This window comes from Erpetoichthys calabaricus, chromosome 15 (genome assembly GCF_900747795.2).
Source record: "Erpetoichthys calabaricus chromosome 15, fErpCal1.3, whole genome shotgun sequence".
In the NCBI taxonomy this organism is placed as follows: Eukaryota; Metazoa; Chordata; class Cladistia; order Polypteriformes; family Polypteridae; genus Erpetoichthys; species Erpetoichthys calabaricus.
Window position 1 is genome coordinate 99,557,704 of NC_041408.2, and position 15,617 is coordinate 99,573,320.

Sequence of the window (15,617 nt, forward strand, 5' to 3'; positions counted from 1 at the left end):
TCTGCACATTGGATTGAAATATAATACACAATTCATATTTTATGACAGTCGCTGTATGTCTGTCAAGATAATGCTAATGTACAGAACTGGTCCTAGTGGTCCCTTTTTGCTTTGTGGTGACATTTTGCAACCACTTTCAACAGTGACTCCCTTCTAGTACCTTGTGATTGTTTGAAAACTTGCATAAGTATGACCGCTGTAATATATGCAATGAAACCTTTAAAGGTTGAAATTACATAGTAATATTTGACAAAAACTATTCATATTCAAAGATTATTCAAATGTCTGTCAAATCACAACATTATAAAATGTCATGAAACACGTCACTATCATGTCAAGGTATCACAATGAATATTCTCCAAATTATATCAAAGCCTCCAAAAACCTGGACGGATAATGCATGGCACATGTTATTTTCAATAATCTAAAACATCAAAAATGAGATGAACAATTCAAATTTCTACTGCTTTTCAGCTATAAAATATAAATTCATTACATAACGGAATGATTCTAAACATGACTTAAGACTACAGGTAATGATATTTCAACTAAAGCCTACAAAACGGAGTGTTCTAAAGCACAAATGAATTTTGACTTTGTATTCTTAAGCAACAATTGACACCTCAAGGGGTTTCTGAAAACACCTTTTGCCAATGCACCAACCGCAATGAAAACAGTTTTTAAAATAATTCAAGACGTTTACAGAAAATAAAGAATCTTCACTGGAAGAAAAGCTGTTATAAAAAGAAATGCTTGCAGAAAAGTTAATTTTCTAATGTATTTGTGGATTTGAAAAGGTTTCAAGCTACAATTATAGCAGTGCTTGTTTGCCAGGCCTGACAAGTTGCTATCAACTGTTTTTCGCTTGAAAATGCACATCACCTCCTACACAGTGAAACCTTTGTTAATTAGTTTAAATCTGGAGCTGTTATTACAGAGAAGTGAAAAAAAATCTAAGATGATGTCATCTTTATTTTGGGAAGTGGATGCAATCTTTATTTCTGTTTTATAAGCTGAGAACTTTTCTCTAAGAAAAATGTCATGAGATTGACTTCCAAAAACACATTGATCGATTCCAACTCTCAGACTGATAAATATTATGTGGAACTGTTCTGTAATATGACTGAATACACATAAATAAATACTGTTTGTTTATTTATCTCTACCAAAATATCTATCTATCAAAAGTGGGTAGTACTCAGTGACGCAGTGGTTATTCTGTGGATTTTCCTCCCACACCCCTATATCTGAGTTATGTTGTCCAGCAATTTCAAACTGCGCGGTCATGTCTGGACCCTGTAGTGCATGCCTTCTGTCTGATGCTGACCACCCCCTAGGACCCTAAACCGGACATGCAGGTTGAGAATGTGTATGTGTACAGCCAAACCTACAATGCTTACATTATATATGTAAAATGTAGCAGACAATTTTTTAGCATGGGATGGACTGTTTAAATTATGTGGTACTTCATTAAATTAATAAAAATAAACCAGTACTATTTGTTTCTTGGTTATTTGAAAAATATCAGCTGTTGTAGCGTAATTTCAAGTCACAGGCCTAGCAGTCTGTTTTCTTAAGAAGTGTTTCTCATTCCTTGTTGTCATTTTTATCTTTACAGGAAAAAGGGAATATTGGAGTAATATTTAATGTGGGGACAGATGACATCACTATTGAAGAAACAAGTAAATTTGTAAATGATGGAAGATACCATATAGTACGTTTTACAAGAAGTGGTGGTAATGCCACTCTACAATTGGATGACTTACCTGTCATAGAACGATACCCAACAGGTAAGCACTCTTGAAACTTCAAAGTAATGTATAACACTGATAAATATTACATAACACACTAAATGATGTGCTTTATTTACTACAAATAAGTCAAAACAAAGTCAGTGCTTCTTTAAAGAGTATATATGAATGTTATTATTTTTGAACATTAAACAGAAGGGTTTAAAAAACTGTGTTTCATAGTTTACTGCTGGTGTCTAATGTGGTTTTCTGTCTAGAAATAAAAATACTTCGTATCCTTTAAAATGTCAAAATGTCAGCAAAACTGATGACTTTCAGGCATAAAAGGCACTAAATGTCAACCTCCCCTTTATTGAATCACTAACATTTAAACTGGTGAAAGGCTTTGACAAAAGTTAGATCTTGTGCTGTCTGAATGCATTAAGGCTGTTTACAATTAAGATGCATTTATGTAATTTTTATTTGAATTCATAGTATTTTTTATGGCATAAAAAACTGACACAGACTGTAGAATAGATTCAATTTTTTGTCACAGTTCTACTTAAGTAATTGAAACATGCTGAATATTATACAAAAATGACTAGGGTACTTATCAATGGAGAATTTAAATATAATACACTTAATTCTTATGTGCCAGATATTACTGACTGATGAACTCAGAGCAGACTCGTTGTGCTACGTTTTGAATTTTCAGATAATTGTCTTGATTTCCTTTCCTGCATGTAGGGAGGCCATAAAAGAATGGAACAATTTCAAAACTGCTCAGTAAACATTAAATGAAACACCTTAACATGCATGAAAGAAGAAACATAAAACTTTATGTAATACCTGAATAAAGCATTGACAAGACCAGCATTCATAGATAAGCACACATCAAGGATATGCTTTATTTCTCATTGCTTCTTGTTAGTCACATTTGATATGGTGAGTGTGGCAGTTGTGATACCACTCAGTAGTGTCATTCAAATGAAGAATTTTTTCAACATATAGATTATTACATATTTCCAGACCTGTCTAATTCATTGTAGGTCCCCCTCGAGGTGGTCAGAGCCTATTCTGGCAGTGTTGGGTGCAAGGCAGAAATCAATTCTGGACCTAATACTATCTATCTATCTATCTATCTATCTATCTATCTATCTATCTATCTATCTATCTATCTATCTATCTATCTATCTATCTATCTATCTATCTATCTATCTATCTATCTATCTATCTATCTACATTTTAATAAATATATCATGATAGTTCTAAGAAATTATGCTCTTTAAATAATGCAGTCTGGCATGGACTAGTTTTAGATGATGACAAAGAGTTATATTGCCTTGAAATAGTATTCGGCCTTTCTGTCTTTCTCAGAGTTAAGAGTGTCACTGCCTGAGATTTGATTCTTTACATTGAGACGCACATTCTTAGGTAGAATAAAACAGTAACCAGTAAAATCACCAAACTGAAACAAAATAAATGTATATCATTTTTAAAGTATTCTTCCCAAGGGTCAGTGCTTTGTTGGACATTCTTTGTCAGCTATTATACCTAGTAATATTTTTTGATAAATCTTTATCAGCTTTACCCATTTATTTTTGCAAAGTTGCTCTAGATCTACAAATGAGTTCAACATTAATGATAGATAATATTTTTGAGGTCTTACCATACACTTTAATTAAATTAACTTAAGCCTAAGACATTAAAACATTTGAACAATTGTGCCCAAATTAAGCAATTTAGCCACAAACATTGCCAGTCCTATTTCCTTAAATGCTCCAAAATACAATCGAGACATATTTTGAAGCTCACCAACGTACTACCACCCTATTTAGCAGTTTATTGATTCTGTTAATGAAGAAAAGCTTTGTGACATGTGTGATATCAACCCTTGACCAGTTTCCATCTGTGTCCCCTGGTTTTTGTTGAATATATTTTTAAGTGTCTGGGATCCACTGTACTAATTTCTTTCATAATTTTGAACACAACAGTTGTGTTATGCCCTAATTTAATTTGCCTTAACTAAAAGAGGCTCCGTCTTTCCTTTTAGCTCATAGTGTGCAGGTACTACTAACCCTTCTCTCTACTATATCTGCTTTCTTCTGTAATGTGGATACCAAAACACCAGAGAGGATTCCTAATGAAGCCTCACTATTGTATTATACAACCTACTGTACATATAAACTCCCTCAACTTGTACTGCACACATAGTGCCGAATAAACAAACATCCTATCAGACGTCTTAGTCATTTCTGCACACTCTCTGGATGTAGAAAGTGAAGAATCCACTACATCTCCATAAGGTGTGCTGTCAAGTTTTGAATCTCCCATTGTATATTCATAATATTTTTTTTACTTCCTACATATAATACTTTATAGTTATTTACATTAACTATCATCTGCCACAAATATACAATATATACTGATGATTCAGCTGGTGATATGTTATGATGTTATGCTATGTTAGATTTCGAAATACATGTATACTGCGTGTGTGTGTATATATATATATATATATATACATACATACAAATGAAAAGTGTTTAATGGGGTCTGCATTTTAAATTGAACTTATTTCTAAACTTTATATATAATTTGAAGACTGATTTGTATCTATGTTTATAATAACTCAAAAATAAACCACTCAATCCAAGTGAAAATGTGCACTGTTAATAACATTGTAAACTGCTTGAAGCATATTGATTTTAAGCAAAATCACCCCAGTAGATGATGCTCTACAAAGATAATGATTTTGTGTTTTTTGTGGACAGTGGCTCATAATATTTTACTGCTAAAGGAATGCCAAGCGCTGGATGTATCAGTTTGTTTCCCTAGCCACCATCCTATAAAGGCCTTTGTTTGTGGAATGCCAATACATGATCGGTATATTCAATTGCAGCCACCGACTTGAGTAGCTCATTTAGATTCACAATTGGTCAGGCAGTAGTTTGCTAAGAAGAGTGCTTGTTGTCAGGCACTAGTTTTTAAAAGGGAGAGCCCAAACTGGGCATTTTGGTGTTGGTTTCATATTTATTTCACGTGTATATGCTGGCTTGCACTGAGCTTTGTGGGATGCCCTTTGTAAAGTCATACCTTTGACTTGCCCAGAATGCTGTTTTGTCTTTGGTTACTTTGAAAGTTTGCAAGCATACTGTAGGACCTTGTAGAGAGTGATGGAATTTATCCACAAACAGGTGATTGTCAAAGTTTCTAGACAAGTACACATCATCAACAAATTATTTTAGAGATCATGTATTTTGTCTCACTGAGGAGACAAAAGGGACTGAAGGATTTGTAATTTGATGGTTGGAGTTTTATTTTTAATTTAGTCTAAACACTTGCAGCTTTTGAAAAATTTCCATTTGATTGCTGAACCAAAATCACTATGTGAAAATCAAAATTTATTGAACTTAAAATTAAATGTCCAAGACAGTAATATGTACTAAATCTAGATGTGTTGGGTTGTGATACCTTTTTAAGACACTATAAGAGAATTTCATTCTTGTATTGGCTGCTTAAATTTGTTACAAAACATCTTTTCTGTTGAAAAAAGGAGCTATTCTTTTAAGAATTTCAGTAAAAAAAAAGTTTTGCTTTATTTTCTGACAGCAGCATCCAGTTAGTGATTTTCCATTTTCTATTCTCCTGCCATACACTTCCTGCTGAGATAAGTGTGTAAGTGTAAAAGCTAAACTGTGGAGAATGAAATGCATGTATCTGTTATATACTGTACTGTAGCAGCCAAAACCTTATACAGAAACAGTACTTAGTCTCTCACATTAGAAATCAATCTTTAACATGAAAAGTAAAATTACTTGTACGGTTTTAACTTTTAATTCACCAATCATTGGAACTGATGTATTTATTTTTTCATTATTTCAAATTTGTCTTGTTTAATTATAGTTTTTATCCCATTATTCTTGCGTCAGTTATTCACATATTGACACATCAGACATGTCTGTGTGCTTTTGGAAAAAGAAAGTCACATGAAGGGAACACGCAAATTACACAAAGAAGCCTCCCCAGGCTAAAACAGAGCCCAGACGCAGTGGGATTACAGTGGTGATAGGTGTGACCCCTGTGTCTTGACGCCTAAATTGGTGCACTTTACCTGAAGTCTTGATTTGCTTTTAGAATTGTGGCACTACAAAAAGTAGGTGTTAATGCAATGTTTTTAGAATTGTTAAAAAAGTCCTACAGTTATTGATATTCTTTTTAATATGTTTGCTGTTCTTTGCCGTACTGTATAATGCAAAACACACTGCTGAAGGCATTCACATTACACCAGTGTTATTTTTGCTTACTGTCCAATACTGTAACTCCCTTTCTGTGCTGATGTCATTTATTAAAGATGGGAAAAGGTGTATTTTAACCATGGTCCACCTTAATTAAGTATACATTTGTCTTTACTTACTTAAGCAAGATTAGATTTCTTTCCTCATTTATAGCATACCTCTTTGTCAAATTCTAGCAATATCTCAGCCTAAGCTTTCTTTTTTGCTTGCTTCACCTTTAGGTGGAGTATTACTGTAGTTTAGAACATCTTCTGTGTCCACCAAAGGGCTCAGAAGAATGAATTACGCTGCGTCTCCCTTGGAAGGCATAACTAGAAGAATACACAGTCCCCCAACATCAATTAGACATTTACAACATAAACATACAATTAGGAGTGTTAAATGCTTGATTTTGCTGAAATAATCGAGTTAAAAAATGTGCTCTACTAAAAGGTGCTCCCATTTTGATGCCACTATTAATATAATATGTAGGGCAGGCAGTATAATGTAGTGGCACTGTGTGACCCTGAGCAAGTCACTTGACCTGCCTGTGCTCCAAACGGAAAACCAAAAGAAATGTAACTTATTGTATCATAAATGTTGTAAGTTGCCTTGAATAACGGTGTAAGCCAAATAAGTAAATGTAACCTATAATATATCTAAAATTAGGAAAATCTAAAAAAATAGAAAACAAAAAATACTAGACAATACAAACGCAAAGGATTAGCTGCATCATCCAGATTATGCAACCTTATTGGTTTAACAGTGTTCACATTGTGAAGGTACTGAAATGGGATTTTTGACCCCAAAAATGTTCATATATTTCTTCACACAAAAATAAGCACTCTGTATTTTATTGTAGGCTGAATCATTAAAGTAAGACAAGGCATTTCATAATGTCTTCAAAACATGTTAAAGAGTAACGACCACATCATTTATTAAAGTTACTGCTTTGTTTCAGAAATACAGCCCTTTTGAATTGTGGATATTATTAATATTTTTCTTTCTTTGATTTCACTATTTCTTCTCTGTTTTTGGATTTTTTGTGGTCTTTGTTTTTTGTATAGTAAACTATCAAAGTGGGGTTCTGTCTAGGGTTCTAGGGTTCTGTCTGATTGGTTTTAGCGATTTTATCAATTGACAATAAATGCTGAAAGAATCCCCCACCATATAATATAGTTTTAAGGGCAGAAGATGAGTTTAATTTCATGAGTAACACAAAATGACAAAATAGTGAGAAAATAACTACAATGGCAGTTTTTGTAACCCGAAACTAATTTAGATTTCTGTGTGTTTGTCCTTATCATAAGTATATCTAAATATATTTACGTTGTGCTTTATTGTCTAGATTGTAGTATGGGAGAAAGATGAATGAAGTGACTGTCTTTGGCCACAGACTGAGAACAATTTTTAGAGCCTGTGTGCCTAAAATCGAGGCTAGAGTGACATAAAGGCTGCGTTTCTTAACCTTCCTGGCATCATGACACACTTTTTTGCATGGTCATGGCTTCACAACCCAATGGTGTTTGGGTTTGTATGATGGGTTTCACCCTTACTGAATCATGCTTGATCGTCAAAATGGGGGAATCGAGTGTGATTGTCAGATTGGTCCCCGCTGTGACTCACTACTATTATAAACAATAGCAATTCATGACCCACCACTGGCAGGCCATTACTCAATGGTTGAGAAAAGCTGATCTAGGGTATCAGTGAGGAGACAGGAGACAGAATCATTCAATCAAAAGTGGATAGTTAGTTTATCCACTGCCAGGCCTAAGAGATTGGCTGACTAACTAACCCCTGTCCTTTATTAGCTATCACTCTCAATTTCACCCCTTCATCACCAAATATCTAATGTGTGATGTGTGTACTGGCACAAGAATGGGTGGATGCTGCATATTGGTGGTGGCTGAGGTGGTTTCTCACCATCTATGTAATATGCTTTGAGCAGGTTAGAAAAGCGCTATATACTGTACATGTAAATGATTATTATTATTACAACTATGCCTCAGAAATGACATCCTGCTTGAAGACACAGGATTGAAGACTACATAAAGATTGCAAGGTAAGATGTGGGGAGCAATACTGAACACAAAATGTAAGCACGTGAAGTTCCATAGGAACATTATCCATTTCAGCAATGAGATATCATTTACAGGCATAATAGCAACAACTTCTAGACATGAAAAAATGGTTTCCCAGAGTTCAAAAATATCTTAATATATGTATAGACACCAACTTCCAATAATTAAAGAATACACATAATAAAAGGGAAAGCTTCATCAGTCTCCCTGTCAAAGATACCAAAAAAACATCTTAATTAATTTGAAAGCAAAACTAATTGATAGATTTTAATCTTTTTTAAATATAATTTGCCAAAATTATGTGAGCTGTTAACCATATATTGAGATTTTCATTGTTGATTTTCCCCGAAAAGTATAAATCACAAATGACTCTTTCTTTATGTAAATTATACCACGGCGAAATGCTCATGCAGCTTATTACAAATACTGTATCATTTAAACACTGTTAGAGCTTATGGTGATTGAAAGTAAATAAATTACTTTAAATAATGCAAAACTGTCCTGCTGGTTTACACAGTTCATTTTTTCTGTGATCAATAAAAAGAGAGGAATCATTAATGGTATTCTTGATTGGCTGAACATTTAATGAATGCAGAGCAGTACTCTATGGAGAAACAACTGAAAATAAATACCAGGAGGATATTGTCAGAACAACTACTTAAAATTGTTTTTTCTCATTTGCAAATGTGTGAAAATAAAATGTTTTTGCTTGAAATCAAATGATATAGAGTAATCCCATTGTTACATACTATGAATATTCACCATTTTCTATAGAAAAGGAGTAACATCAATAGAGGACATTCACCAAAGAACTAATAGATTGATTCCAAGACTATGGAGTGTGAGCAATGAGGAAAGACTGAACTTGATTTCTTTTAGCTTAAGCAAAGGGAAATTAAGACGTGACACGATAGAAGTGTTTGGTCAAGTCAAGTTGGGGAGCATGCACTGGTACAGTGCATTGCCGCAATCACTACATGATGAAACAACTCAGGATCCCGGTTAGCAACCCCCCAAGCAGACACGTGGTCCAGTCCTACCCTCCGGAAATGACCAGCCAGGTGTTACGTGGGCTACCTCTTGGCCTGGTCCAGCCACTTGGGTCCCCAACAATGAGGATCTTACGAGCCGGATCACCCTCGGGAAAACGCGCCACATGGCCGTAGTGCCGTAACTGACGCTCCCTTACAATGCAGGTAATGTGCCTCATTCAAGACTCCATGAGAAACCGCTCATTCGACACAAAGTCAAACCAATGGTACCCAAGGATTTTCCAGAGAGACACAGTACCAAAGGAGTCCAGTCTTCGTCTCAGGTCACTGGATAGCATCCATGTCTCACAACCATGTAGCAAGACAGGAAGCACCAGAACTCTAAAGACTTGGACCTTCGTCCTTTTGCACAGATATCGGGAGCGCCACACACCCCTTTCCAGCAACCTCATGACCCCCCATGTTCTCCCAATCCATCTACTGACTTCATAGGAAGAGTCACCAGAGACATGAATGTCACTGCCAAGGTAAGTAAAACTCTCGACAAGGTCAACACTCCCTCCGCAAACAGACACACTGCTGATGGCTGTGCCTAAGAGGTCATTAAAGGCCTGGATCTTGGTTTTTATCCAGAACACTTGCAAGCCCAGACACTCAGACTCCTCACTCAGTCTCTCGAGCGCCCCGATCAGAGCCTCCATTGACTCCGCGAAGATCACAGCATCGTCGGCAAAGTCTTTCTTCGCCAACAGATGCCCCACATCTGCTGGACCCCACGACCTTGCCCAACATCCAGTCCATACAAGCATTGAACAAAGTAGGAGTAAGAACACACCCCTGACGAACCAACCCCAGAATCAACTGGGAAAAACACAGAGGTTCTGCCTCCACTATGCACAGCACTCACAGTACCAGTTTACAGGCCGGCCATGATATCCAGTAACCTCGAGGGGATCCCGTGAACCTTCAGGATGTCGCACAAGGCAGCTCGATCAACTGAGTCGTATGCTTTATGAAAATCGACGACAGCTGCAAAAAAACTCTGCCAATATTCGCGTTTGCGCTCCATGAAAACATTCAGTGCCAGGATGCGGTTGATGGTACACTTCTTAGGCATAAAACCAGACTGTTCTGGGCGCTGGTAGGTGAGCAAGTGATCATGGATCCTATTGAGGACAACCCTAGCAAGGACCTTACCCGGCACCGAGAGCAGTGTTATCCCCCTGTAGTTGCTGCAATCCAGGCAATTACCCTTCCCTTTCCAGATAGGGACGACAAGTCCCATTTTCCAGTCAGTTGGGATGATGCCAGTCTCCCAAATGGAAGCAAAGATTGCTTGCAATGCCAGGAGGACAGCCTTACCACCAGCCTGGAGAAGTTCACCCCGGATACCACAGATCCCTGCAGCATTTCCTCCCCTCAGCTGGTTCACCACCTGTGCAATCTCAGTGACTTTGGGTGGTTCACAGCTAATTGGAGGATCAGCCTCAATAACCGTGGACCCAGAGATATCCAACGTCCTAGCCGGAGGATCAGCTTTGAACAACTGCTCAAAGTAGCCAGCCCAGCGGGTCACAACTACAGTGTCATCCATAAGGACCGTTCCATCAGCCGCCCTGACTGTGACTCTCCGAGGAACAGATTCTGATGTGCGTAATGCTTCGATTCCTCTGTAAGCAGGATGTGGGTCTCTAGACCACAGATGGTGTGTCACTTGCTCACAGATTCCTGTAACATCTCTTTATCTGCCCTCAGAACCCTCTCAGCCATCCTTCTCAGTTCCCAGTACAGACCAGAGTTGCCATTGAGCTGTGCGCTGCGACTCCCCTCGATGATATCCTACGAGATGAAACACCTCCTTCTGGGAACACCGGTAACACCAACACAACCCTCAGCAACCTTCAGGGTCTTGTTACGGAAGTGTTTAGGGAAGATAAAAATATGTTGTTAGCCAGTTATCTCAAATTATTTGTTTCACAACAAAACTGGGCACAGATGAAGGATAGCTGAAGAAAATTTTTACACTGATATCAGGAAGTGCTTCTTCATCCTGTGAAACCTGTATGCATAGTCAGTCCATTGTCATTTTGCAAAGTGGAAGTCATACCATGTGCCAGATTATCAAGAAACTGAACATTTTATATAAAGGTGTGTACTACTTTCTTTGAGAAAAGATGTCAAACAGGATCTAGCCAGAAGAGAAATTGAAGAGGAAGGCCCAAATGCGCAACCGCATGAGAGCATAAGAACATCAGAGACTGTAGTTTTAGAAACGGACACCTTAAAGGTCCTCAGTTTCCTTAAATAGTTCATGCAACAGTGTAATAATAAAAAAAGACTCCAGGATGCTAGCCTTGGAGACAGAGTTTCAAAGAAAGAGCCACATCTGAAACTGAAGAATAAAGAAAAGGTTAAAATGGGCAAAAGAACAGACGTTGAATGATGGGTGACTGAAAAAGAGTATTATGAATGGATGAGTCTAAGGTTTATATGTAAAATATATATTATGTTTGAAACAAAATATGTTTAGTGCCTTCAAGAGTCAAATTCATCTATCTGTTATTTCACATGATTTTATTTAAAACGGTAAAAAATGTGGTCATACACCATATAGGTCAAACAAAAAAACCCATAATTTTTAAAAATGTGCTCACGGATTATTTTTAAATGCTGTCAAACCAAATTGATACCCTAGGGACAAACTTGAATATAGCATGCATTTAAGCTCCTAGGGACCCCTTTGTGCCATTTGTATCCTCTGTTTGCATATGTAGCCAGTAGCATGAAAGAAGAATGTGTACAATTTTTAAACCCTATCATTTGAAAGAGATTACTCTTTTATAGGAAGATATCTCTGAGGCATAAATATGCTCTCAAGTCGCACTAAAAAAATAAAATAAAGCAGCTTTCTCATCTATTTATTTATTTATTTATTTTTGCCACAGGCTTTTTCATTGCCGCAGTGGTGACATGCAACAGATTTTTATCTACCGAGTGCCATTTTGCATCAATGTTGCCGCCGTTGGCTCTTCAGCTCTCAAGTGCTTGTCCAAACAGACTTCTCCAGACTATTGTTTCTATTGGTTTGAGTCTAGCCATGCATATCCCTTAGAGAATGAGCTGACAACGCTCAGGTTCTGCAAAGCGTAATAGAAGTGACAGTGGTGATGAAGCTTTTGGCATTGGCCCATTGCTTGGATATACAGAAATTTCTTTTTTTTCCTTTTATTTTCCTTGAAATATTATTGCAGATGCAATTAAGCATTTAAAACATTACTGTAGGAAGATACTTAAAAATATATATTTACTGTACATACTTGGTACCCATACCTTCATTTCTGAATTTGCCCTGATATGCAGTAAGAGATGTGCTGAATGTTTATGAAGTTTAGTGTAGTATCTAATTTTGATTTTAGAATCCTACACACTTCTTCTACAGCCTGAATGCATGAGATATAGTCCATGCTAATACCATCTGCAGTCATGTCAAAGTTAGAAATAACCAACAAAGCAAAAAGCACAAAATAAGACAAAGTCCTTCTTCCCTGCCCTGCGTGAATATTTAACATGTATAAACCTGACACTTGGTGATGTTAACAATTTTAATAAACGCTTAGTGAAAGGTCTCCTCAGACAGTAAGTCGTCTTTTTCTTATGAATAATACATTCCTAATATGGCTAGAGTAATGTAATGGACAATTTACAATGTTATTTACTGGCTGATGATTGCAGTGCCCTGTAAGCAATTAAAGTTCATCATTTTCATCAAGTTCATCCTCTGTCTAAAACACAGAACCTATACACAGCATAATTATGAAGAAAGCTTTTATTCAAATATTCATTTTGTCATACTTATTTATATTCTACTGAAATACATCAAAACTGTTGGCAGTTTTTGATAAATTAGGTCATAAAATGAAAGATATGGGTGATTGCTATTGGACTACCTAGAATCCCACAGCAGTTTGCAGAATGCTAGGTGCTGTATAGCTTTACATAAAATGTTGTCACTCCTGTTAATTCTCCTCAGTTCTGGATCAAAGCAAACATCAATCATTAAACCTGCTTCTGTCAGTCCAGGGTCAAGGGAACTGGGTCCTGTGCCAGGAGCATCAAGACAAGGACAACCCTTGATGGAGTGCCATTCCTCCAGAAGGCACACTCACACAGGCACCTACTGTCACTCATGGGGGGTCAGTTTAGAGTTACCAGCTAACCTAACATTTATGGCTTTAAGAGGAAAGAGGAAACCAGGGTACCCAAAGGAAATCCCATGCTGATACTGAAGGGATGTGCAAATCACGTAAAGACTATGGCTGAACTCAAGATCTGACCCTAATCATCAGACTGTGTAAGGTATCAACAGTAACCACTGAGCTGGAATTCCAGCCACTTTGTAAACAGTGCACAGCCATGAAGAGTTCACTTTTGGTGAACAGCTGAATTCCATTTAATCCAATTGTCAGTAATTAATATTGGCTCTGTCTTTGATGTTAACTCAAACTTTGGTTTGATTTCCAGCATCACCATTGCCTTTGTAGCTTTTGCAAGAATTCCTCTGTGCCCATGGGGATTTTCTCTTGGTACTCTCATTACCCCAAAAGGTGCTGGACTGCATAGCCTTTAATATGTCTATGTTTTGAGCATGATAGATAGATAGATAGATAGATAGATAGATAGATAGATAGATAGATAGATAGATAGATAGATAGATAGATAGATAGATAGATAGATAGATAGATAGATAGATAGATAGATAGATAGATAGATAGATAGATAGATAGATAGATAGATAGATAGATACTTTATTAACCCCAAGGAGAAATTCACATTCATATGATCTAGTATGACTATGTGTGACTGAGCCCACTAATAGACTGGCATCCCATTCAGGATTGGTTTCTGGCTTGGCCCCCATAGTTTATGACAGGCTCCAAAGAAATTAAAATAAATAAGCTTCTCTCATACCAGGCCATGAATTAAACTCCCAGGCCCTTGGGTTTTGAGTTTCCAGCCTGGTTGTTCCCTTCAAAGTCCCTTTAATACACACGGGGTTATATTCATAGATGCATTTGCTGTATGAGCTCTGCCCTCTGAAAAATTATATTTTAGTCTCTTGGAAATGCATTGTACCCATGTCTTGGTTGACTTCACCATGTCCAAGTCAATACCTCATTTTGAAGAAGGTACAATCAGGTCAAAGTGTCATTAAATCTTTTCATTTGCTCCACTTTGTGATCCTGACTGCTGAGGATGTGGCCCAGTGCCAGAGTCAGCACCTCTTTATGGTGGGAAAGCCCAGACTCACAAGAGCACAAGATCGACCCATCAAGTCGACTCAGATAATCAATCAGGTTTCTCATAACTGCGTTCCTGTCATCCAGCATCCGCCTGGATATACTTTAACCCATTTCCCTCTTATTGAAAAGCCTAGATGTCAAAAGACTGAAACCAGTAATAACATTTTGAAAGCTTAGATCAATAAGCAATTACAACTTCTGAGAGCTCCACAAAGCAGCCCATGGAGATGTTTTCTAACGACACTTACAGTAGCCGCTGTCCTGCTGTTAGCCCCTGTGAAGGCTGAGTAATGGGCCTTTGAATTTCATCTTTTGCAAAGCACTTTTTCATATTTTTAGTGGTAATTATGTATTGCTGAATTAATCTATTGATTTATTTGACAGCAGTATTTAAATATGTTCTGCGTTAGCAAAATGATTACGGCAGTGCTTTCCTAGCAGATAATTGCTGGTAACCTCCGTCACCAGCATATACATCAGATTAGTTTACTACCAGTAAGATCCCCGATGTTTACACAGAATAGCAGAGCAGCAGCTGGTGTGCTGTCACCTAGTTAGTGCTGAGCAATTTCCTTCATGCATCTTCTCAGATTAGGTGCACCCCAGCTTCAATCATATATCCCTGAAAATCGGACCTCCTTTGTCCTCCTTACTTTTATACTTCTTCACCCCGACAGATTTTTTAAAAAAGTGAATGTTTCATTTTGAAAAACGGTAGCTGTATTTTCAAAAACCAACAGTCAACAGTGTCATTTAAAATCTTCTCATAAATTCATGTGCCATAAAGTTGGGTTTGCCTTATATTGAGACTGGGACTCATAATGCTACCCCTGCCTTAAGATAAATAGCAGCCTATTTCATGGTAAATACCACCTTGTGGTTTTCAATTAAGGATAATATCCAGAAAAACGGATGTCATGAACGTGTAGCAGGTAGCAATGCCATGCCTGGTTTAGTTCATACTAGCTGTCCCCCGTGGCTCCGCCCACTCAGTAGTGAACAGGACAAAATTTAAAAATAAAAAAAAAATGTAATTTGTATTGAGAAGAATTTATATTGATAGCTTTTGCATCCGAGGGCATCTTGATATGCAATATTTTTGGTTTTGATATCAGGGGCGAGGACATATAGGTTTCTTGGGGAACTAACCAAGGGGAAAACAACATAAAGCTGACCATGCAAGAAGCATGGTGAGCTAAGATCAACCCCAGCCAACTTGAGTTTCTGTCCCTAG

The 15,617-nt window shown here is 37.1% G+C and overlaps 1 protein-coding gene across 26 annotated transcripts in view; it reads left to right on the top strand.

Moving 5' to 3' along the window:
* The window catches only part of nrxn1a (neurexin 1a), a 1,087,315-nt gene that overhangs the window by 960,542 nt on the left and 111,156 nt on the right, over window positions 1–15,617 (top strand). For all 26 annotated transcript variants that reach the window (XM_051919388.1, XM_051919392.1, XM_051919399.1 and 23 more), the window contains one exon: window positions 1,619–1,790. In XM_051919388.1, the coding sequence (XP_051775348.1) occupies window positions 1,619–1,790 (172 nt within the window). The remainder of the gene's footprint in view (window positions 1–1,618; window positions 1,791–15,617) is intronic.